Genomic DNA, 25,658 nt, shown 5'->3' with positions numbered 1-25,658 from the left:
AGGATCCTGTAAAGAGATTTCATCCAATCTTCATCCCCACCATGGTCCTAAAGGCTGCTGGTTTCCCTGGTCTTTCTTGCACACCAGTACAGTTGGCCCTTCCCTTATGCGGGGGATCCATTCTAGACCCTGCCGTGTAAGGGAAATATCGTGTAAAGTCAAGCCCCATTAGAAACAATGGGGCTCATTCCCGCAGCGCGCACCCAACATGACCTATTGTTTCTTCTGGGGCACGGGAGAAGCCTTTCTGGCACGGCTCCCAGCATATGCTGGAAGCCGCGTATAGCACGCCCTCATATGACACAGGCACACTGTACTTTGAGTGAAGCCCTCCCACTTCAGGCCCCCTTTTCCTTCACCGCCCCCTACTGTCCCACTTTTTTTTTCACCATCCTCCTGGAACCAGGGGGGGGGAAATACTTTGGGAATCACTGCTTTAAAGTAAATAAATGCATGTTCTTTTGTGAAAATCCAATCAATGTCTACATTTTACCCAGGGATAGACAACCTGTGATATTTCAGATGTTGTTAGGCAGCATTTCCCTGCACCCTTAATTATTGGTTATGTTGTCCAGGGCAGATAGGCATTGTAGCCTGACAACATCTCAAAGGCCTCAGGCTGACTCTCCCAGTTACAGCCTATGATGAGAAAATTAACAGACATGGAGATTATCACACACAGACGGGATAAGGATGGGATTGCTCCCCCATCCTTATCCCATCTTTGACTGCAATCCTGTGAAAGGCTTTCAGATTACAGTGCTATTGCCCAATCATTGAAGCGGCATTACATTAACACAAACTCCTGTTAATGCAAACTGCTGGGCAATGCTGCTTCAGCGATGAGACAATAACAGGATAATGACGGGATCTGTGTGACATCGTTTGAAAATCTTTTTTGTGATCGATGTAAATCACGTTTTCTAGATGGGATAATGATGGGATTAGCACAACATCGTATGAAAATCTTCTCACGATTGCGCTAGAAGAATGGGAAAAAGACAGGACAAGGCCATTTCATCCCCTGTCTGATAATTTCCACTGATCCTTTCATTCATAATCTAACATTAAGAAGTCTGTAAATATTGCTGTATACAAGAATTTTGCCATCCTGCTTTTTGTGAGGTACCAGGTGCAGTGACAGTAGGAAGAATTCAAAGGATGCATGCTTTGTGCTGGGCTTTCATGGAAGAAATATAATCCCAGATATAGTCTAAATAAAGTTGGTTAATACTCTACATAAATAAAACGGCTAAGCTGGCTGGATGAGTCTTGGAGAAATAGTTTAAAAAGTAGTTTTCAAACTCTAATTAGAATCTAGCATCATTGGGAAGGAGACACAACTCCAAAACTGCAGCACAGTCCAGTTCTACAGTGCACCCCAGGTCCAGAAATTTGTGGCCTTGCACTTATAAAACAGCACTAGACAGTTTTTATTTCTTAAAATGTGCTTTGGATAGCACAACTTTGTGGTGTAGTGGGAAATTAAAATAATGATTTTAATCAATTCCATGGTACCTTTCATAGTGTGGTTACTATAATGTGTTGCCACCACCTGATGAAAGGAAAGTCTGCCAAGACTCCACAGAGAAGGAATGACATTTGACCCAGGAGCCAGCTGGATTCATCCTGGCTCTGGGGAGCAAGTCTACTAAGAAAAATCCTGATATATCTCTATCTCTATCTCTATCTCTATCTCTATCTCTATCTCTATCTCTATCTCTCTATCTATCTCTCTATCTATCTATCTATCTATCTATCTATCTATCTATCTAATAGTCAGTAGGACATAGTCTTTAGCCCCTGTCAAGCTGTTCAGAATAATACGTAAGTGTGAGAGGAACAGAGTACAATGGCTCCAAACTCTCTGCTGTCACTTTCTTCATGTGGAGTCTTTGTTATATGTAGTGGCTCTCCATACAATCAGAAACTCTGGAAATTATATTCTAAAAGTGGTGACCAGATTGTTCTCTGGCATGAATTTTAGAGACTATATATACTCAGTCTTGAACTAAACACATTCACTTCCAATTTTGTTCTGAGCTCAATACAAGCTACTTTTTTTAATTAAGAAAACCACAAAGGCCTAAATGACTTGGGATCAGAATTTTGGAAAGATTGCCTCCTTTCATATGAACCTGTTTAAATTTGAGATATTCATCAGAGCCTCTGCAGCATGTTCTACCACCCCCAGAAGTTACTCTGATGAATTAATATGAAAGGGCTTTCCCTGTACCAGCACCTCAGTTGTGGAACTTACTCCCAAGAAAGTCAGGAAGAATTCGTGGCCCGTTCCAACTCTATGGCGCGTTACAGATGCGCCAAAGGGGCATGCTAGGGTTAGGAAGGGGCGTGGTAGGGTTGAGAAGGGGTGTCACTTCCTGACGCCCCTCAACCCTAGTACGGACCGAGTCCGTACAAAATGGCGGCACCCATCCACACAGGGGCTACCATTTCGACGTCGTGGACACATAGCGTCCGGACGTCATGCGGCAGAAGTGACGCCGCGAGTGCATGACTAGCACCTCATGGCGCCACTTCCGGGGCCCAGAAAGAAGCGCCATTTCGGTACTTCTTCTGGCTGCGCCTGGGAACCACGCGGTTTGGCCGCTGCGGTTCCCGGACACAGCAACTGGCGGTGGCGGCAGACTGCCCGTTTTGGGCAGTCTGTAACGCACCCATCCTTGTCGAGATGCCAGTAGGTGGCCTAAGCTACTACAAACTTGGTTTTAAACAAATGATTTTTTACAATTTGATTTTAAAATGGTTTTTAATCTGGTTGTAAAAATGCTTATATTATTATGCATCACTTTATACACACAAAAGGATATATAAAGCCCTAATGGGCTGAAAAGTGATTAACCAATAGTTTTAGTGAACAAATTGTAAAGAGTGTTCTTCAGACTGTCACTTTCCACATGTAGAAAATGAAGGTGGAATATGCTGGAACTAGTGTTCTATGCTCCTTGAATTTTACTCACCTAGATTAAGGAATGCCTGAATAGGGCTTTTATCTAAATATGTCCGGGTTAATTCATTGGATATGCCAAACTGTTGAAGTTCCCTACTGAAAAATAATATTGGCCTAAATCTAATTTTTCTCCCAGTTAGAGAAGAAATACTGAATCAATGGTAACTTGTTAAGTCAACATTTATGTACTTTTCATTTATTCAGTGTGTTTGCTGTAGTTGGTATTGAAATTTAAAGTTAAGACAATGTCTTCCAACAACATTATTACTATGTTTAATTGTTTTTGGGGTCATGTAATCTTACAGATTTGAAAACACCCTCACACCATGCACACTTATATAGTTTCTGAATAATCTATTCTAGATCATGGCTTGATATATGCCTATCTACTTTTGTTTCTTATTTTACAAAAATCAGTACTCACTTTGATATGCGTTTCATTTTCTGATAGCTGGAGTGTCAACTTTTTGTGATTTTGGTCTCCATAAAAGTTGAAAGTAAGATGTATAGGATCAGTTTTAGCACTCGGGTCAGACCCAATGATATCTACTATCCATAAACCTGAAAACTCTCTGTTGATTTCAGGATGTATTGAACAAGAGGTCTTTCTTTTACCTTAAAAGGATTGAAGACACAAGCAAAAAGTTACGATCATCAGCTACAGTTTTAGGAGTAAATGAAAGAATTAATAAGTAACTTTAAATGTCCATTGGATACAATGTAAGTGTTAACACATATACTTAAGCTGTGTAAATACTGAAATCAGTGGACATGATTAATAGTAATATTAGCTAGATTTTAGCCCACTGCTATTGGAGATTATCAGATGAGGGAGGGGAGCCTGGAGTAAAAGGCATCCTCCTGGCAAAGTTGCGTGATTGCTCTGAAGGTTTTCAGACACATCACATCTATCCAGGAAGATCTAGGAATGCTTCACCAACAAACCATTCATGGGGAAGTCCTGGGAATGGGTTGTTACCAAAGAATTCCTGGATCTTCATGGTTAAGTCCTGAATAAGTGTGATGTCATCTGAAAATCTTCAGCGTGATTGTGCAACTTTGCTGGGAGTATGTCTTTTTCTTCCCTGATTTGCCCCCATCTGATAATCTCATAGTCTTAGTTTGTGCAATAAACCATGGCAACAGTTCACTCATAACATCACAGTGTTACACCATTGTATTTTTTAAAAAAAATTAAACTTTTTAAAAATGCCAATTTGGTTTCAGTGTCCTTTACTGAAGTTAATTATTAAAGAATAACCAATATTCTTCAGAGCCTAACTGACTGTTCTTATATATGCAAATAGTACATCCAAGATTCCACTACATCCTTCAGTCTGTCTCATTTACAAGCACTATTTAGTGGAAGAGACTATGATAGGTGTGGATAACAAATGGCCTTCATGAAATGCACTTGTAATGAGGCCATAAACAGTAACATGCTGCGTGATACTACTGATGAGTGAACGTGTAATAAATCAAAAACAGAACAAGAGGTATTTTCCAGGTCTTCATGAAGCAGTGTTCAAATTCCTCTGAATAATTCTGTGTCTGTTCACTACATTTACACCATTAATCACCAATTGTGAGTAGATGATTAATTAAGTTTAATATGCTGTGCATAACGATCACGAATTCACTTTTTGTGGCACTCAAACTATGCATTGGAGGCCGCAGTGCAAGGAAGGGACTGGGAGAAACATTTCTTCAACATCTTTTTGTGGCAGGATTCTTGTGTTTTTATGAATGCATGCGAAGCAGAAATTAAACAATGAAGCTTTTCTTGGTTCTAGTGTATGTGGTGTATCAACACTACAGAACTTTTTTTTATAGCACTTTAACTGTGTGAAGTCTATGTATCTCGAAAATGAATATCCTAGTATACATTAGGATGGAATCATGGCAGTTAAAGTAGTATCAAACTGCTATAAATATTTTGTATTATTGATGTATATTTAATAATGTTATTAATACTATTATTTCTATCAGAATTTGTGTCATTATAATACTGATTACAATTGGCTTGGTTTTATAGAAGGTTTTCCTGTGTTAAAATTGTTCAAAAAGGGCTTTTCCATAATAGTCCCTAAGGACAATTGAATTTCCCTGTGTTGACTGTGGACTTCCCAGTCTTTTGGGACTTTGATTTTATATGAGAAAAGTTTCATTGATGTATCTGTCAGAGGGTGGAGGAGGGTGAACTGGCGGGTTGGGATCCCGCCCTGGATGAAGACGCCCTGGAGGACCCAGAGGGAACCCTGAAGGAGGAAGGAGCACCAGCTGGAAGCGAAGCAGCTGGGCCTCGAGGAGGGGCGGAGCCCAAAGATAGAAAAGGGGAAACTGCCCAGGAAGGAGGGGGGAAGGAGGAAGAGAGAGGAGCGTCGGGGACTTTGTGGCGGCCGGGTGAAACAGGATACGAGGCAGGGATAGAGGGAAGGGTGAGTGAGGCTTTTGCAGCCGAGATTAACCGGCTACGCTTCCGGGGTCCGAGGCTAGGACCAGGGCGGAGAGCAGAGGGTCGTCGCCCACTGGAGAAGTGGTGGCCTGTGCATCCTACTGGAGCCGACCCTGAACCCTACCAAGCCCGACCGGTACTGCACCCAGGTCCACGATTGCTGTGGGACATTAGAGGCAGGTGTTGGCCCGTAGAGAGGGGAGCTCCCTTTGGCTCTCGGCAAGGCACCAGAGACGACCACGAGGACGGGGAGCCCGAGGAGGCCTAAGCCACGTGGCCTTGACTCGGACTGTTGGAATGTTTGGAGGACTTTAAGTTGAGAGTTTACTTAACACGGTGAAGAGAACCTGCCAATTGTTGTCTGTTGGCTTTGTTGCGTTTGTGTTATTAAAAGTTATCTGCAGCATACCTCTGCTTCGGGCTCTTGAATATGGAACCCATGGGGCCATCACCTCCTCCTCCCCCAGAAGGGACCTGGGGCCCGGCGACAGTATCTTCCTTCCCAGTTAGCTGGAATTCCCTAGTGAGGGCTTCTTGCAATTCTGAGTCAGTTCAGATTGTCAAAATCCTCCATGTGGTCATATACTTTGAATGGTGGCTGTGAACTGTTATGTTCAATTGAACGTGTGTTGCTCAGTTCAAATTAGCAAGAGAAATTTGATCTTTGCACAGACTGAAGCAAGGCACAGGTTCTTGGAGTAATGCACACATTTTGACTCTCCAAACTTTGCAGTCTAGTTCCTAGATCAATACAGTATACCGAAATATGTACCAAATCAAATCAAAAACACAAACTTTTAGAATGCATTTTTTTTACATAAATTGCATTTAGAAATGCTTCCATTTTGATGCAATTTGGGTTATGACAAAATATATTCAAAAATATGAAGTAAAATATCTACATGCAATTTTTCATGCAACTACACACACACATTTTGCATGGGACAGAAAGGACTTATTATGAAATATAAACATGAGCTAGAAATAAACTGATCCATCCATCCTTAGATGCAACTTGGATGAATATTTGTAAATATTCACAATCCAGGTCATTTTCTAGCATTCACACTGCAGAAATAAAGCAATCTGGCACTACTTTAACTGCCATTGGGATTTGCAGTTTGGTGAGTTACCAGAGCTCTCTGACAGACCAGACTGAATACCTCATGACACAGTTAAAGTTAATGCAATGCAGATAAAGCAACGGCAGTTAAATGATATCAAACTGCTTTTTCAAAATTTGGATTTTTTTTACATGCTTCAGATATGAAGATTTAAATGTAAACTGTCAAAATACTTCCACCACACACACACACACACACACACAAACCTTTCTAAAAAATAACTTGATCACCACTGCTGATTTTCCCTCTGTGATACAGAGCTGGAAGATACATTCTTTCTTTCAGTTCACAGTGTGTGATGGTGACTCCCCTCCAACACATTCCATGCTAAATTAATATGTTCTCTAGAGCAAGTAATAGAATCTCACAGATATGGGACTAGGAAGTCAGAGATACTCAAAACCATTACTACAGTACTGTTTCAGTACCGTATTATGCTAATACTACTTCCATTAGCATGTTCTCCACCTAATAATGGACAGCTGAGTCTGACATTCCCTCTACCTCTTGGCATCTTCAAAAGTATTCCAAGAGTAGAAAGGACCCTGCTGAATGGCAAAGAGACTGCAGAGGGAAGGAAGAGAATCTACAAACACCCATATGAGTTATTTCCTGTTCTGGTTGCCTCTGCAAAATTTTCAGGCATTGACCTCTTCCCCCTCAGTCTCCTGGGCCACAGTCCACAGCATTCAAAAATGTGTCCATCTTTTCTCTGGATTCTACCCTCTGTTTAATATGAGTTTTCAACTATCAAATATCAGAATTAAATATAGGTCTCAGGTGGCTAATCCCTCTTAGCAAAGTCAGATGCTTAGCAATGCTACCAACAGTGTGACAAGAACCTACCTACTGTTTCAATCTCACAGACTGTGTCACAGATTCCCAGATGAGTATCCAGCCAGTTCCAACATGGGAAGAGCCATTCTGTATCTGAATTTTCTGACTTCTTAATTGTTACCATTTTCAAGAATATTCCCGCTCCATATCCTTCTCCATCATGTCCTACAACTATCTTTTTCAGGTGGCCCAAAGAGACAGCCTCCACTAAAAAGGAATCCACCTGAAGAAGAATTGCATTTTAAAACAAAGACAAAATAAGCTAGTTAATATCTTATTATAACTGTATTTCAAGGAAAAATGGCATCAGGATGCAACATAAGATCTAGAATTTATGCTGTTGAAACTTTAATCACTTTAATTAATATATATATTAATTAATTAATATATACCAGCTTCTGAGGGCTGTGGTCCAACTCTTCTGAAGGGCACTAGATTGGCGGAAGTTGCTTTTACTTATTAACTCTATATATCTTGTATATGTTATACAATGATACTAATTAAAATTCAGAGACAAGACTGTCTAAATATTTAGAAAAACTAAGAGCAGTGGGGAGATGTAGATTGTAGAAAAGGACACAGAACAGGGCAGATACTGGGAAAGAATAATTGTATGTAGACGGAGAAAGGGGGGGGGGGAACCAACCCTAAATGAGAAAAGACATAAGTCACCAATACAATTAATAATGTGGAACTGTATGGAACAGTGTTTTTGTGTGTGGGGCACAGTTAATAGACTCTATTTACATTCCAGAGTAGGGGTTCCAACGTTTTTGGGAGGTTATGGAGTTCTTTTAGAATCTAATTAAACTTATGGATCCCTCTCTAGAAAAGTACATATCTATATATACATATATGAACGTAAAATTTTGCAAACAGTTTATTTTGTTGTTGTCATTGTTAACTGTCCTTGAGTTGATCTCAACTCACAGCGACCCAAGGATGAGACTTCTCCGGGACCCCCTGTCATCCACTGCTCTGCTTAAGTCCGCACTCTCATGCCTGTGGCCTCTCTGTTTGAGTCCAACTACTATCTTTTCCAGTGATTCATGATGTGGCCAAAGTATGATAGTCTCAGTTTAATCATCCTGGATGATTCCAGGGACAGTTCAGGCTCAATCTGCTCTAGAATCCATTTGTTTGTCTTTTAGGTATCCTGCGCACTCTTCCCCAGCACCACATCTCAATGAGTGGATTTTCTTTCTGCTGGCTTTCTTCTCTGTACAACTCTCACATCCATATGTGGTGATGGGGAATAAAATAGCTTGGACAACCCTCACTTTAGTGTTTAGAGTTATAGTTTTACACTTAAAATATTGTCTAGTCCTTTCCATTATTTCTTCTAATTTCTTGACTACAATCTCCATTCTGATCAATATTTGATCCAAGTTATGGGAATTCTTTGAGTATTCCAGTTTCCTCATTATCTAAGATGAATTTGTGAAGATCTTCCATGGTCATTATTTTTGTTTTCTTAATGTTCAGCATTAAGCCTACTTTGGCACATTCCTCTTTGACCTTCTTTAGTAATTGCTCCAGGTCTTTGTTGGTTTCTGCTAGTATTGTGTCATCTGTATATCTTAAATTGTTAATGCTTTGTTATCCAATCTTTATACCACCTGCCTGGGTCTAAGCCTGCTCTGCATACAATATTATTTTACTCCATTTTAAATCAATTTCTTTCACACAGACTATCTTGGAATAGTGAACACTTAAAAATACTATGTATTTACCATACAACTTTACAGTGATGGGAAAACTTCAAAATAACAGGAAATAAATCAAAGGGAAAATAATCATTTTTGCTCCCAGTTTACAAACCTCTGTGAAGCCCACCAATGAACCCTGGGAGCAGCACCGGCTTTAGGTATTTGGCCATCCTAGATGAGAAATATTTTGGCATCCCCTGTTACCCCTCATAATTATTTTCACCCCTTGATTTCCACTGTTTCGTTTGTTAAACCTAACATGACATAAAACTTAGGTTCCAATCTCTCATCTTAGTATTGAGAATTAGTCAAAAAGCCAATTAGGTTTTTACAGGTTAAAGGCTTTTTTATTGCTGTGACATTTGGAATGGAGTTTCAATAAATGATTTCTGATTACGTAATGATAAAAGACATAAGATACAGGCGGCTGTGCACCTCCCTATACCCTAATATAATGTAATAATAAATAGAGTACTCACCCAAACAACTAAAACTTCCTCTTTACTTATTTTAAAACTTGGCATAAGAATGCAACACAGTATTAAACGTACTAGGCAAACATTCAAAATCAAACACAAACACTGAAACACTATTGCATGATCACTACCAAAAATGCAAAACACGAAAACAGACCAGTTTGTTTGTTGTAAACAGTAAATTCAAGATGACTGGTGACTGGCATTCCGTGTTGTAGCACCAAAGGTAAGGGGGGTGAGTGACAAAAGGAGAGGGGCTGTTGACCTTGAGGTTACATGCAAGGCACATGCGGAAGGCAGATGATGTACCATGTGACTGTACCACAGACACAGAGGGGTGGGCATTTATGTTTTGGCCGTTGTACAAAGAAACTGTCATACGGTAGCTTGCTTTTATGTTGCTTGCTGTAATGAATTTTCACTTTAATATTGTTTAATCATGCAAAAAATTATACAAAAAAAGCCACCGCGCCGGCCCTAAATTTTGCTGCCCAGGGTGGCTGCCTAGTTTGCCTATATAAATGAGCTGGCCCTGCCTGGGGATGCATAGATGCCAGGTTAAAAACCCTTGTGCTAGATACTGAAGGAGGAGCAATATAGTCTAGAAAGGAGTCATATATCTTGCAAATGCTCCTAAATGAAGACTGACAAACTACAAGGAAAGAAGTTGATCCTGTGTATTGTTTTATGCAGCTCTTCTTGAATGAATTCACTTTCCAGAACTGGAACTTTCATTTGTTACCATTTGTTACAGTAGGCATAAATGATTTCTTCAACACTCATGTCTTTTGTTTCTCCCAGGGGAAGTATGATCATTTTCCCTAGCTCATACTTCATACACCTCTTGTTATTTTTTTGCAATTGATGTGTATTTTTTTGCAACTGATGCATGATGAACACCTATTGTCTATAGTCTATTTTATTCCAGTAGCAACAGCAACCCAGTTCTTTCTTTCCATGTACCCATGTTCCACACTGTTTTGTGTTTTATCTTTTTAAATGCTCTTTGCTGTTCTGTGTTCTGATTCAGCACTTGTTTTCAATAAAGTTCAGGAAAGAGCAAGGTTCTCCTTTCCTACAGCCCTGCCATTTGAGAAAACTTTAGATGGTCTGTTTTAAAGATAGGTCTTGCTGACTTTTGAACATCCCTGCTATGAAAAGCCAGTAAAAGAATTCTCTTCCAGTCCCATTAAAAGGAAGAGAGAGAGGAAGGGAGGGAGGGAGGTGAGAGAAAGGAAGGAAAGAAGGAAGGAAGGTTACTTGTAAATTCTCCTACTTCAACAGTTTTTTCTAAGAGGTTAAACTACGTCTTGCCATCCATTCTGCTGGTATAAAACTTAGAAAAGTTAATTATGAGGCATACAGCTCCCAGAGCATTCACCCAGTCATTTTGGCCAGTAACTATACAGTTGCCCCTTCTTTATCATGGGGCATCCATTCTGGGCCCCCTCACAAAAATGGTGTTTCCCCTATATTCAAACCCTATTGGCTTCAATATAGGTATGCACATGTGGCTCGGGCATGCACCCCATTATTTTCCTCTCCATTTGTCCCTCATGCATAAGCGAGGGATGCGGGTTCCAAAACAGCTAGAATGGAGGACTGTACATTGAAGCTCAAAAAAGAATGTCTACAGACCCTGAATGGAATTAAGGCTGAATTATCAATAGCAATAGCAGTAGTAATAGCAACAGCAATAGCACTTAACATTTCTGTACAGCTTCATAGTGAACTAAGCACTCTCTAACAGTGTGTTAGCCAATTGCCTTCAACAACTCATTTTACCAACCTATGAAAGGATGGAAGGCTAATTCAATTTGCAGCTGTGTGGGTTCAAACTCACAACGTTGTGGCTGCAGTACCAACAATTAAACACTGTGCCACAAGGGATCCTTTCAGTGGTGCAACTGGAGCAAATGCTTCTAAATACAAGTTTCTTGTACTTTGATACTGTGAAGAGATAAATCATCTTGGGGGGAGAGCAGCTCCCCAGATTTATGTATTGCCCTATGCAACACTTGGTAACATTTACTGCCTACTCTGTCTCCATTTACCAGCTATGGAGAGAATGAAAATGTGGACTGTGCATTGAGAGGGAGTCGCTGCCTGTGAGACTCTGGACTTGGCTTCACTGGCTGGAACAAAGGCAGGAGTGGATGTTCGCAGCTACCCTCTCTTTCTGGCCTAGAAATGGTTGGTTTCACATGATGACTTCCTCTACAGTGTCACCAAGCCTAATCCACTGCAGAACAAAGCCAACCCTACAATGGGGAAACTGGCAAATGTTCTCAGAAGCCCCCCCACTCCACCCCAAACTATCTAAAGCCAGAAATGAACAATTATTTACTATGACCAAGTCCTCCACCCCATCCCTTTTAAACCTAATGGGTTGGTTTCTTTTTTAATTGTCTGGGAGAATATCATTAAACTGAGAACTGGGAGGTTACATGCAAACAATGAAACCTATAATAATTACATACTACTTTACAGGTTAAAGTTGGGGTTTTCTTTGTGCCTTCTCAATTCATTATATTCGAATGAGGATTGATAAATGTTGGTCCCCCAGATACTTATATTACCTTATTCCTTTGAAACATTTCTCCCGCTGTAAGAGAGTGCTGCAGCTTCCTGACACCTGTATCTCCTCTTTCACCATAAACAGTTACATAAAGATTTGCAAAGGTTTCTGCTCCCCAGAGATCACCAGTGTGTACAGAGATGATATATTTATGCACTAAAAAAAATAATATTAGGTCAAGAACACTCATAGTACTCAACTGCTTTTAAGCCATAAAATTATACAGATAGAAACAAAAAACCAACAACCCTGTTCTAGTACTAACCAAACAAAACAGCCAAATAAAAGAGATGTCAAGTGTGTACTTCACTGTAATAGCGTAGCAGAGATGTGGGCAACTGTGGTCCTGAAGATGTTGTTGACCTTAACTTTCTCTCTGCACCAGTGAGGCTATGAGAGATTATGAATGTTTCAGTCCAAAAGCATATGGAGGAACACAACTGCCCACCATACAGCCCATAGTAGATGATCTTATATCAATCAGAATGTCAGGACAATCATCCCACCCAAAGGGAAGGGGACCTTTCAGATATGCCTACACACACACACACACACACACACACTAAAGACAGAGAGTTTAAAATGGGAAGAACAGGGTGTCATGTGACCTTGATTTCCTTAAGATTGGAACCTAAGTGGATATGCCATTGTGTAGAAATTGGAGCTGAGCAATTTGCATCTCATGTTATGAATTCTACAACATGTTCCATCCCAGATTAGAACATCTGCCACTTTTCCTACTTTTAGTATTGTTGTTGTTGTTAAAGTTACTTAAACATAGAGTTAAGACTAGAGTCAAAAACTATCAAGCATATATTCCCTGACTACAACTCCTTTTTCAACTCTTTCATTCATCATGGGAAAGGTTTTAACTATCCTTTCATGTTCCGTTTCAGATTGTAGAGGGACGACTGCTCTGTCCATGAATCTGACTGCTATGAAGCATTCCCATTGTTTCTTCACTTCTACAGTTATTCACAGATGTCCATTTTATGTCCATGTAATGGCAATGCTCTCTCCATCTGAATCCTCAACATTGTATCTTATAAAATTTGCATCTGCTAGTTATTTCTTAGAATATTTATTCTTTTTCCACATTAGTTTCTTATATTTTTATATGCAACTGTCTATACAGTATAGACTTAATTGCAGTACTGGTGCACATTTTCATATCTTGATATTTCATTGTATCTGTAAGTGCACCTGTTCTTTTTCTACTTCTTTTTCATTTGTGCTTTGAACCTCACAAATTCCTAAACAAGGTATCTGCAGTGGTTAAGACATGTCTTTCGAAACACTGAAAAGCTTCACTCTCTGAACCTGGCAATGAATACAACATAATTATAAATGGCCACCTGCTACCCATGCTTCTCTCTGCACTTCACAGTATTTTTTTTCCTCTTTGGACACATGGTAACACTATAAATAAACTATTCATAGCCTAACCCAATGATTTTGTTACACCAGTAGTTGCTGGTCCATCAAGACAGTGCCAACATTACACTTGCTTAACGTTGTTGTTCTTCTGTGTCTTCCTACCACCAAGATATAAGCAAGACATCAGCAAAGCAATAGTGGCAGTAACAAATGAAGCAAGGCAGAGACAGTCATGGACCATGGTAGTACTGTCATCACACATATAGTTACTGAAGATATTCCATGTTAGATGCTGTGATCAAAGCCTTAGCCAGGCAAGCCTGCAGTTCCAGTTCTAGTGCTCTTGTCACACTATTGCACAAGACACTAATGATGGAGTTGAAATAGAATTACAACCTATGATGCCTCTCCTTTTCACACGATGTCATCACTCATTTGTTGCTGATCCATTGTTATAACAGGTTTGCATTTGGCAGGCATCTCTCGTTAATGCAAAATTGTGCAATAATAATAAATAATAAACTTCAGAATTTAACCAGGATTGGGAGGGATTATGAGGTATGTATTTCCAAGATAAGAAATATGAGTATTGGCCACATTTCTACAAAAGCAACTAGTTAGTGAAACTTTATTAGTTACATTCCACACACTGCACAGTTGCCCATGCTCAATGATGCAAACAAAAGGGCAGGGACATCCAATGCCTCTGAAATGTACAGTGTTACAGAAACAGCCAGAGAAATGAAGCAATATTTTTATTACACAAGAAAATCATCCCTGATAATCACTTCAGCATTTGAAGTCTACATAAGTGAAATAACTCAGTGCTCAATCTACCAAAAAATGGCTTCCATTACACTGAATTATTTGCTCTATCTTTTACCAGTATAATTATAACTCTCTGGCTTAAACACAGAATACAGCAATTGTTATACACAGTTTCTCATTTAATTAAGATGGCTTTGAATATTAGGATGAAGCATTACTTCAGTACCACTATACTTTTCAGGCAATAAAGAATTTAATAAAATACTTTTGAGGCAGTGATTTTTTCCCCCAAAGGCTAGTTCAGGTTGTTCTCACTTTCTCTGCTATTTTTACCTGGTAAAGGTTTCTGGTTATCATTCACTGCAGGGAATTCTTTCACCAGCTCTCTGTGTTCCCGGCTAAGAGAGAACCAGCAGCTAGAGTCAAAGTTCAACACTCGATTAGTGTATACCTCTTCCATTTCAAAAGACTTCAAATGCCAGCCCTCAAAGCCTAGTAAATCATCACAGCTGACCCGAATCTTGTACACATCTCCAATGTCTCCAGATTCAATCTACAATTAAGAAAAATAGATGAATAGGTTATTAAGAACGGGGTCATAATTAATGTAGATTGTCTCTTCCCAGCATCAGAACAAACATAACAGAAACCCATATTCCTGGCAATGCTATCTACATTTTCTATCACTTTGATAGATAATGCATTAATTAAATTTCTCTCCTGGTGAAGTTGGAGATTGCAAGTACCTTCTGAGTAGGAGTGATATAAATGAATATATTTGTTCCTATTCATGAGGCAGATCAAGATTTAAAATTACTACACATCACAATGATGGGACATTCTTTAACTTAATAATTCAAGGCAGTTGTGGACTTTTAGAATATGAAATTTCCCAAACTTGCCTTGTAATTTATATTGCTTAAATCATATTTGTTATTTATTTCAGCAGACCACTGTTTCCAGATTATTGATGGACTGGATGCTAGATCCAGAGGCTCTGTCATGACCTTGCTACTTCAATTGCAAATGTCATTTTTTGTTGTTGCCAATGGTTAAAATGCCAAGAAAATCAATCTAATGCTTTTCAAGTCTCACCTTCTCCCTGGACTTTTCAATGCATGTAGACAGAAAAAGAATCAATGGCAAATAAAGCCGAGATTAGAAGACCTTGATGGAAATGGAAAAAAATCTGTCCTAATTACTTTCCTCTCTTTGTCACTGGCATGGACAAGGCAGTAAGCACAATTCCCTTGTCACTATAACACTGTCATTGGCAAGGGACTGTCTTTCAGTCCATTCATTTATTTCTCTTATCTATGCAACTGAATCACATACTGCAGATTTGCTGGGGTGTACTATTTCACATGGTGGTGAATGAATCATGTTGGAATTCTGTCCCTTAAAAAAGTTCCCACCACATATAGGACTTTTTGACACAGAGGAATGTATCACCATCCCAAAAGAAGAAGAAAGTAGTGCCAATGTGAAAATGCACGAAATTACATAGTAGCTTATCACACAGAGATGAACACAGCATCCATCTGAAAGAGAAAGCAATGTGAATGCAAATGAATTCATCACATGAGTACGTACCCATTGGCTTCTTTATTGTAAATTAGTGTGTTTGCGCGTGTGCAGGGAGGAAAGGATTGTGTCTGGAAGATTTCACAATTTTGGACCCAAGGACCTCCCCCCCCCCCCCCAAAGTTAGACATGAAAAGGAATAAGGAGGAGGCAGGAGGCATATTCAGGCTCCTCATCTTTACCTCCCCCCCTTCACTCTTTCCTCCAAAAACAGCTGCTTTCCTCTAGGCAGCCAGGGAGTACAGGAAGGAAATTTGCATCAAAGGATCATGGAAATTGTAGTTTGTTTTTATGGAAGAAATCCCATGGCCAAACTAGAGATGCATTTCATACTAACACAAATGCAAATTAACTGCTAATTCGCAGTGGAAAGGGATTTATAAATTCAATATTTTTCCGAATGCAGCTATTCCTGGGATGACTCGCAATTGCATTTGGATTGTGTTTGGATTGCATGCGACGTCATTGAAATTCTTTTGTAAAATTACGTGAAATACCTTGGATGAGCCTGGATTAACCTTCAGTTGACCTTCCAATTTTCCCCAGTTATCCAACATTGGGAGGAAGAATACGGTGTGTATGGTCAAAGGTTTTCTCCACATTCATTAATTAATTTAATGTCCTGCTTTAACATGGAGTGGTTAAAACAAAATGCAACAAAAATCTGATACTAGACAAGTTTTAAAAAATGTAGTTACTTATGTTAAACCAATCATATCATAATTTAAAAGAGTATAAGATCATTTTAAAAACATAACTATAACACAGTGACAGGGGTTATTGCTAATTGAATGCTACTCCATTCCAATTGTGGAGCTGCCTTCAGGAGAGGCATTGCAAAGTTGAGAGGTAAATGAAGTATATTAACACAGATGTTATCATGGCTTGTTTAAAATACAGAACCTAACAAGCTAGAGAACACAAAGCACAGAACAAGCACAGAACACAAACTTACACATTTATGGAGGAACTGGGCAAATGCTTGGCAAAATATTTACAAGTCAAATGTTATACAATTTTGCACACGCACTAGATTCCAGTATATATGTTTCTCACTTTATGGATGTGTTAAATAATTAAGAGAAAGCTTGTGGTTTGCATGCATTTGCTCTGCTGATATGAATGGTGGGAAAGCTCCATGCAAAGACAGAATGCCCATGTGTCTAGGACAATATGTTTTCAGGATTAAGATAGTTGAAGACTGGTGACCCTTTGGCCCCATTTGGTGCAACTTTCATCATTCCCAGCCAGCATAGTCAACAGTCAGAGATGAAGTAAACTAAAGCCTAATATTTGAATGGCCATACATTCCCACTCCGGTATATAATCTGTAGCATGTTAAAAGATGCAGGCTACCTGCAACATTAAAAACATTTTATGTAGATGGCTGTGCTCTTTCATTATCCACAAATTAAATGTTTGTGGCTCTAGTGCAGGCCACTACATGAGGAAACAGGTTTTAAATATCCCCAGTGTGGTGTAGTGAGTTGAGTGTTGGACCAGGACTCTGGGAGACCAGGGTTCAAATCTCTGCTCAGCCATGGACACCCATTAGGCGACCTTAGGTAAGTCACACCCTTTCAGACTCAGAAAAAGGCAATGTGATAGGTCACCTTAGGTTCATCAAAAGTCAGTAATGACTTGAAGGCACACAGCAGCAACAAATCTATTCTCCCTTCAATATAATCTCTTTCCCAGTATGATGTTCTTCTTCTTTTTTAAAATTACCCTTCTTGGTACCTGAGAAAATAATTTTCTTCTTCTTTTTCTAAACCCCATGTTGGGGGAGGGGGGACATACCAGGATGACAATGAGTTGGAAGAAGATTTAAGCTCCCACCTTCACATACACAGCAGCCCCAATCCAGTTGGGAACTCATATGCATATTTGAGGTAAATAAAGTAAAGGATAAGCTGCATGTTTCTTCTGTAATGTAATGTGTAGTCTGCCCATTAGATAATTTTGTAAAATTTATCCATAAAAAATCTTTGTCTTCTCTGTTAAGAGAAATCAATTGTTTTAATTCAGTATCTTCAGAATGCAATATCAGCTAAAATACCCTCATATTTGTCATACGAGATTAATGGTCAGTAAGTTAAAAACAGGAAAATTAGCTAGCTAATTAACACACCTGCTCATAGTTGATCACCCACAAGTGGATATTAGAAATACAGATGGGTAATACAAAGAACCAGAACATGAAGAAGAAACCATTTCGTATTACAGGAGATGTTAGGCTGTATTCAAGGAGAAGTAAGGAATCTTTGTCACAGAAAGAAGTCTTCAAAATGATGTTCAGATTATTATGAGAAATAGTAACTTTACAATTTCTTGGAACTCCTCTGAAAGTGGGTTGTTTGAAAGGAGGAGCTATTATTGATTATTTATTAAAATATTTATATTCTTCCCTCTGTCTAAATTTCTGTGTATATATATTCGTCAGGGTAGTGTACAATAAAATCAACATATATATATATATATATATATTGGTCTGAAAAGACTAAAAACATATTAAACAATGTAATAATTTTTAAAAGACAGATTAAAACCAGTTAAAATATTTTAAAACAATTCAAAATTATTAATATTCAGTATATGCCTAGACCACATTCATATCCTATGTATTTCCCTATCCAACCTTTCTTTTAATTCCTGCCTTTCTTTGCAATTATATGCTTTAAAAAAATCAAACAAACAAAAAACTAAATTATTAGCGATGAACTTATCAGAAAAAGAAAACCACGAGATTAGTATAAAGACCGGATTTCAATTGGAAAAGAAAGCTAAATATCTGGGAATTGAAGTGACAACGAAAAACACAGATCTCTACAAAAACAACTATGAGAAAACATGGAAGGAGATAAAAAAGGAAATGAACAGGTGGAAAAATTTGAAAATCTCTTGGATGGGAAGAATTTCTGTGATTAAGATTTTGGTACTCCCCAAAATATTGTATTTATATCGAAATTTGCCTATTATTATAAATGAAGTACCTTTTAAGAACTGGAATAAAGATCTGACAAATTTTATTTGGAATGATAGAAGACCCAGAATAAAAATGAAGTTGCTACAAGTTGAAATTGAAAGAGGAGGAGTAGCATTACCAAACTTCAAAATATACTATCAAGCTTCGGTATTAAGTTGGGTATTGGACTGGATAAGATTAAAAAAACATAAGATACTGAATTTAGAAAGTTCAGCTTTAATATTTGTTCTACATGGATATCTACTATATGAAAAAATTAAAACCAATCAAGAATTCAACAACCATTATATAAGAAAATCACTTTTGAATGTGTGGCAGAAAATAAAAATACTTGTTTTCCAAAAATACCACTCTGGACTTCTATCAATGAAGCTTTTTTCAAGAACGAAAAAATGTCCTGTGAGAAATGGCCGACCTATGAGGATATTACAAAGAAAGAAGATGGACAAAGAAAATTAAAAACTGAAGTTGAACTACTCAATGAAGGCTTTAGGTGTAATTGGTTTTTACATAGACAGCTAAAGGAAAGATTTTTGATGGACCAAAAAAACTCAAGGAATAGATAAAGCCCAAATGGAATTAAAAAAAATAATAAGGGAAGAAGGTGTACATGAGATATCCCACGTGTATAAGATACTGCTCAAATATGACTTGGAACAATAAGTGATAAAGAAAAGCATGATAGATTGGGCTAAAGACGTGGGTCAGAACATACCACTGATACAATGGGAAAAGAATTGGAAAAAGCGAATGAAATATACCCCCAACTATGGTCTGAGAGGAAACATGGTTAAAATGCAGTTCAGGTGGCATCTAACACCCCATATCCTAGTCAAAATAGATAAAAAGTGTAAGAATCTATGTTGGAAATGTGGCGTTGAAATGGGTACATACTACCACTGTTGGTGGAAATGTAAAAAAGCTAAAGAATTCTGGTCAGAGATTCACTCCACAGTGATAGAGATACTACAGGTAAATCTGAGCAAAGACCCCAAATTATTTTTATTAAACATGGTAGAACAAGAACTAATTGAAAGAAAATATGGGAAGTTGATATTTTACATGGTTTGTGCTGCTAGAATATTATATGCGAGCAGATGGAAAAGTTTAGAAATTCCGACTTTGGGCCAGTGGTTATTTAAACTTTATGAATATATGGAGATGGATAATTTGACATTGAGTTTAAGAGGCAAGTCAAAAGAAGAATTTTGTAAAACATGGGAACCCTTGACCAAATATATGAAAGACAAAAAGGGGAGTTATGCAGTGATTTTATATGAGGAGTAAAAAATTCTTTAGAAAATATAGAAAGAAATTAATATAGGGGAAGAAGAGTGGAATAAATGCCACCACAGGGGAAACTAGATTGGGAAAAATATATTATGAAAGCTTATTAGACAATTTATGATCATATATTTCACTGAGAGAAGAATGATTTCAATGGGAAAAGGTAGCAGAGAAATAAAAAATTATTATCAACTGGCGAGAAAGATGAAGAAATTGTTGAAATGGCATAAATGTACGACAATGTAGAAATTAGATTGTAAATATTAATATTGTATAAAACCAATAAAAATATGAAGAAAAAAATCAATTAAAATATATAGTGAATTGCACAAAAATGCATACAATTAAGTGTGGATGGAAATGTGTTTCATGCTGGAGGGGAGGGGGACTAGCCATCTAGTATGACCCCCAGTTGGAAGATGTTTGAATTGGAAATTCAAATTAGAGAGATTTCACTTCAAATGTGCCAGGTGTTCATTACTAATCCAGATTACCATGCCAAGAATGTGTATACTAGTTCAGATTCACTCCCGATTTACTGTGGAGATTATCACATGGGAGAGGCAAGTATCCTTATCCCATTATTAAACCATGTTAATCACATAATCGGGGGAAGATTATCACACACCACGATGCTTTTCCCATTCGTAAACAGTAATGAACCCGTCATTTGGTATTAACGGGAATTTCCGTCAATACCAAATGACAGGTCCATGTTTACGGACAGGATAAGAATGTGATAAACATGTGGGTTTGTGATAATCTTCCTCCTGATCACATGATTATCACAGTTTAATCACAGGAGAAAGACACTTGCCTCTCATGTGAAAATCTCTTGTGTCTCAGGTACTCATACTCATGTATAACAGGATGAGGGAACTGCAACCTGTGAACTGCATTACCTCTTGAACCTCCGTTTTGTGATTTCTAAAGTCAACAGAAGTCCCTGAAGCTAATTAAAAGTTTTATAAAATGCTCCCAGAAGACCAAGTACCACTATATTTTATATCAACAGTGTCTCTTTCCACTGAACGAAATAATTACATGAGTAAATTGGGTTTTGTAAAGTTCCTTGATAGTCAAGCACATGTTCATTTACCTGTTTCTTGAAAATTAAGAATAGTCAATGGAAGTGGATCTTTCCTGCACTGTTGACTTCTAAAAGATTGCTACTTTGTTAGTGGAACATTAGTGTATGTAACTGAGCTCCCATTTGAACATAAATAAAATATTTTAAAAAGCAGTGCCAACAGCAAATAGCAGCTCAAAAATACAGTAAAACCAGAGTAGTAGTTTTGCCTGAAACTGATGAAGACCCCTTCAAAAAATCAGCTGAAAAGGGATAAAAATAGAAAGCAGAAATGAAACAGCATCACTTCTGGCCATGCCAGACCCAACAGTGCAGCCCCTGTGGGATTGTGGAGATGAAAAATGGTCCACTGTTTATGTAAAATGTGGAGAAATTCATCCTCCTGGGAGCACAGTGCTTTTCATTCTAGGATGTCTAAGATTTTCTGCTGGATTTTCTGCATTAAATGGTTCTATTTATATTCCGACAAAGTGCATATTTCTCCCCTAACACTAATGATCACATTCTATAACTGTAAAAATGTGAGAAAATACACTGTCCTTCCACATGTCTTGAATGAAGCTTTTTGATAAGCAATGAAATCATTAGTTCAGCTTTTCCCAGCAAGACTACCAATCTGAAAATTGTTGCCTCCAATTTTCTTCTCAAATATTAACTTGAAGACTCTCTCTTTATTAAACAGCCACTCATTTGAACGATAACACACTATCTCATAAAAGCTTCTAGGATGGGAGGGATTTTTTTTCCATTGCATGTAGTATGTAATATATTAAATGTTATTTCATTGCTTGTCATCTCCAGCTCTGATAGTTACTTAGATCTGTTACTCTATATAAGAGTAGGATAGCATAGAGAAAATCCAGTGACACATGCAATGGATATTAATTATGTAAGATAAGATAGATGTATTAGCATAGTATGGTACGGTACAGCATAGTACAGCATGACACAACATAGTATGGTAAGCAGTGCCTGATCTCATAATAGTGATTCTTATTAAAAAGATTTATTTTATACTATGTAGTTACTCTCCACTTATATTTTTAGCAATAGCAATATCATGTACCTTTCTACATCACTTATCAGTGAATTTAGCACTCTCCAAGCAGTTTACAATCCATAAGGTAATTGCTCCCAACAAGCTGGGTACTCATTTTACCAATCTATGAAAGGATGGAAGGTTGAGTGAACCTTGGAGCTCTGCCATGGAATCAAACTCCCAACTATCTGGCTGCAATGCTGGCATTTTAACAAGCAATGTGCCCTATTTTTTTCAGGCTTTTATCGATCTGCTGAGCTGGTTTCCCTACATTCTAGTAGCTGAGAAATGGTCTGCTATCACTATTTGTGTTGTATGCAAATCTCTTAATATGTCTTCTTGATCCTATAGATCACAAGCATGAAGCTTTCTCTGATATACCGTGGGCCCTCCCTATATGTGGGGGATCTGTTCCATCCCCCTCCAATGTATGGGGTAAAATGTGGATGCTCAAACCTCATTTGTTTTAATGGAGGAGCATTCCAGTGTTCAGTGCGGTGCTCACGCCATTGTGTTTCCAGTGGCTTAACCTTCCAGGCAAGGTTAAAGCTGCATATAGCACTCCTGCATATGGCACAGACGAGCTGTACATAAATCTATATCATGCAAATTCTTCTACCACATCCTAACATATTTTTTTTTTATTTGGGCTGGTGTCAGGCTGAGCCACTGGCAGCAATCTGGAGTGAGTAAAGACCTAGGAACTGGGGCCCAAAAATACAGAACAATCAGGATCAAAGGACAAGTCATGGAACCAAATACCAACTTTAGATGCATCACAGCTCAGTTAGATCTTGTTAATCAAGTAAACTGGAAAATGAAACTCTTTCATACTACTTTCTGCCTATGATGAGACAATGACCAGCCTAATGGGGTCAATCTGGAACTTGCAGTGACACATCTTAATACTTGGGGCAGTGTCAACAGTTCCTGACACTTTGCCATTAAAAAGCCATGGGTGTCCATCAATTTGGCAGCCTATCCTAATGACAGCCCTTTTCAACCAACTCATATTGATGGGGAAGTCAGTGTACTATTGGACTGGTTTGATTAGCTTCTGTCTTATCAAAAGTTGCCACATCAACCAAAGCTCCAACTGAGATTTAAACTAAAATGCCATGAAACTGGAAGTGAATACAGTTATGACACTAATCATTAGTCTTTAACATGTGAATGGTTAAAAGAAGTTTTAATTGCTCTCCAGTCTTTTGGAACATGTTGATGAGTAGAATAGCAATTCTAATCTGCAAAAGTAGTTATAATGCAGAACTGAAAGTGATGATCAGATGAAAAAAACAAATTAAAAGTGGATTTTTCTCATAAGACCAAATGTTCCAGCTAACACATGCATTATTATCATTGGCAGACACATTATTATGCACTACTATTCATACTTGATGTTCCATAAAAATGCTTCTGCAGTTTACCTGTTCTCTGTCACAGCAGATGGGTTGGATGAATGGGTTTCTATTAGCCAGCAGGCAAGTCAACTGATGTCTGGATCTGGACATTTGCTGTGGGGAGTAACTATTCAGCTATACCCATAAAGTTGTGGCCCTTTCCATTCCAACAAAACGTGGTCTGTGTTCACTTTTGCTAAATGTGAGCCACTCTCACCCACTCATCGCTGGGTCCACCATTTGAATTCATCAGATGGTCCTGTGCTTCTTCTTCATTTAGCACATGCTATTCCACTCTCTCTCTCTCACTGCTCTCAGGTTTGGAATTTTTAAATCCATTCAATTTACCAAATGTGTTGTGGCTTTACTTATTTGGATCCTGAGGATATTACAGACATTTTCAATCTTCTCAACTAGAAAAAATATTTATCAGTTTTTTGTTTTTTGTTTTTGGTGTTTTTTTCCAGGCTATGTGGCCATGTTCTAGAAGAGTTTATTCCTGATGTTTCACCAGCATCTGTGGCTGGCATCATCAGAGAACGCATTCTCTGAAGATGCCAGCCACAGATGCTGGCAAAACGTCAGGAATAAACTCTTCTAGAACATGGCCACATAGCCCAAAAAACCCACAAAAAACTATGGATGCCAACCATGAAAGCCTTCGACTTCACATATTTATCAATCTGTTATTTGATCTTCTACTCTTGAAAAACTAGTAAGCTATTTTATTCCTCCAATGCGCAGTGGCTCCAAATTAATGTACTATATATATTTAGAGACACGTTGATAAACTAACAAACAGGCTCTCTTTGAACTGATCAGAGTTCACTCTGTTTTTTGTTCTTTTTCTTTTCTAGTGTTCCACTTCTGGTCTACTAGGCAGCAAATCTTCCTCATGTTCTTCTCTGCCCTCATGCTCTAAACAAGACTCCAGACTGGTTCTCATAATTATGTTTTCTAATCCATTAACCCACAGGAGCCTCACATCTATATCATATGTACAGCAAGCATCACCTCCTCTGTTTAGCTCAGCTTTACAACTAAGGAGTCTACATCACTAATGAGTTTGAGGGAGATAACACCCAAGAAATTGTGCAAAGTAGATGGGCAACCTTCATATTAAGGAGACTATGGAACAAAAACATTTGTTTCTCTCAATACTACTGTTTCGATAATGGATGCCATCACAACTGCTCTGTCTAAGGATTAACATGGCAACAGTCTTCATAAGCACTAGTTATATAACAAGACATTGTCTGGAATTGCTTCTGTTTACTGACTGAAATAACAGAGCTTGAAAGCCAGTGTGCTAGAAAAGGGCATTGTGGGCGGCAGAGGCAAGGTTGCATTGCTCACTGTAAAGGAAGATCACAACTGACACAGAGAGGACATGAAATAGTGGCTTGAAATGTTGTGTCTTTTTATTTTATGGCTGGAATTTTTTTCTTTGTAAGAAGCCTTTCTGGTTTTTGCTTCATGTGGCTGTTTTGCAATATGCACGTCACTGCATTTCATTCCAGTCAAAACCACACTCCCATGGGTTTATTCTACTTCAAGAGAAATTATTTTCAAATATTTATTTGTTACATTAATACCCTTAATGTAACACACATTCTCCAAGGAGAGCAGGCTTCCCCCCTGGCACCATTTTATTTTCATAACAACCCTGTTAGGAAAAATAAGCTGAGAGACTGGCTGAGGTGGGTAATCTCCCCCCCCCCCCCCGGTACCTTCTGAGGATGATGCCAACTGCTGAAAGTGCCTCAAAAAACAAGGGGAGGGAAAAGTGGCTGAAAGTGCACTACTAGTATTTTAGAGGAAATGACAGGATCAGCATGCGGGGGGGGGGGAGGACAGTGGGGGGGGGGAATTGACACAATGTCTAGGAGAATCTGGCAATCCAGGTGCACAGAAATGGCCTACGGAATCTCAGAATTCCATAGCAATTAAAGTGGTACCAAATTGTATTATTTCTGC

The 25,658-nt window shown here is 38.5% G+C and overlaps 1 protein-coding gene across 1 annotated transcript in view; it reads right to left on the bottom strand.

Moving 5' to 3' along the window:
• Positions 1 to 25,658, bottom strand: part of LOC149317321 (lipoxygenase homology domain-containing protein 1-like) — a 235,837-nt gene that overhangs the window by 70,138 nt on the left and 140,041 nt on the right. The window contains exons 32-35 of the mRNA XM_089517319.1: positions 14,629 to 14,848; positions 12,152 to 12,306; positions 7,397 to 7,610; positions 3,396 to 3,586 (exon numbers count right to left, since the gene is read on the bottom strand). Of these exons, the coding sequence (XP_089373445.1) occupies positions 3,396 to 3,586; positions 7,397 to 7,610; positions 12,152 to 12,306; positions 14,629 to 14,848 (780 nt within the window). The remainder of the gene's footprint in view (positions 1 to 3,395; positions 3,587 to 7,396; positions 7,611 to 12,151; positions 12,307 to 14,628; positions 14,849 to 25,658) is intronic.

The sequence above is a fragment of the Sceloporus occidentalis genome, unplaced genomic scaffold (assembly GCF_023333645.1).
Source record: "Sceloporus occidentalis isolate IW3139 unplaced genomic scaffold, rSceOcc1.0.p SCAF_3, whole genome shotgun sequence".
Classification (NCBI taxonomy): Eukaryota; Metazoa; Chordata; class Lepidosauria; order Squamata; family Phrynosomatidae; genus Sceloporus; species Sceloporus occidentalis.
Note: the sequence above shows the minus strand (reverse complement) of the source record. Positions and strands in the feature narration are given on the sequence as shown.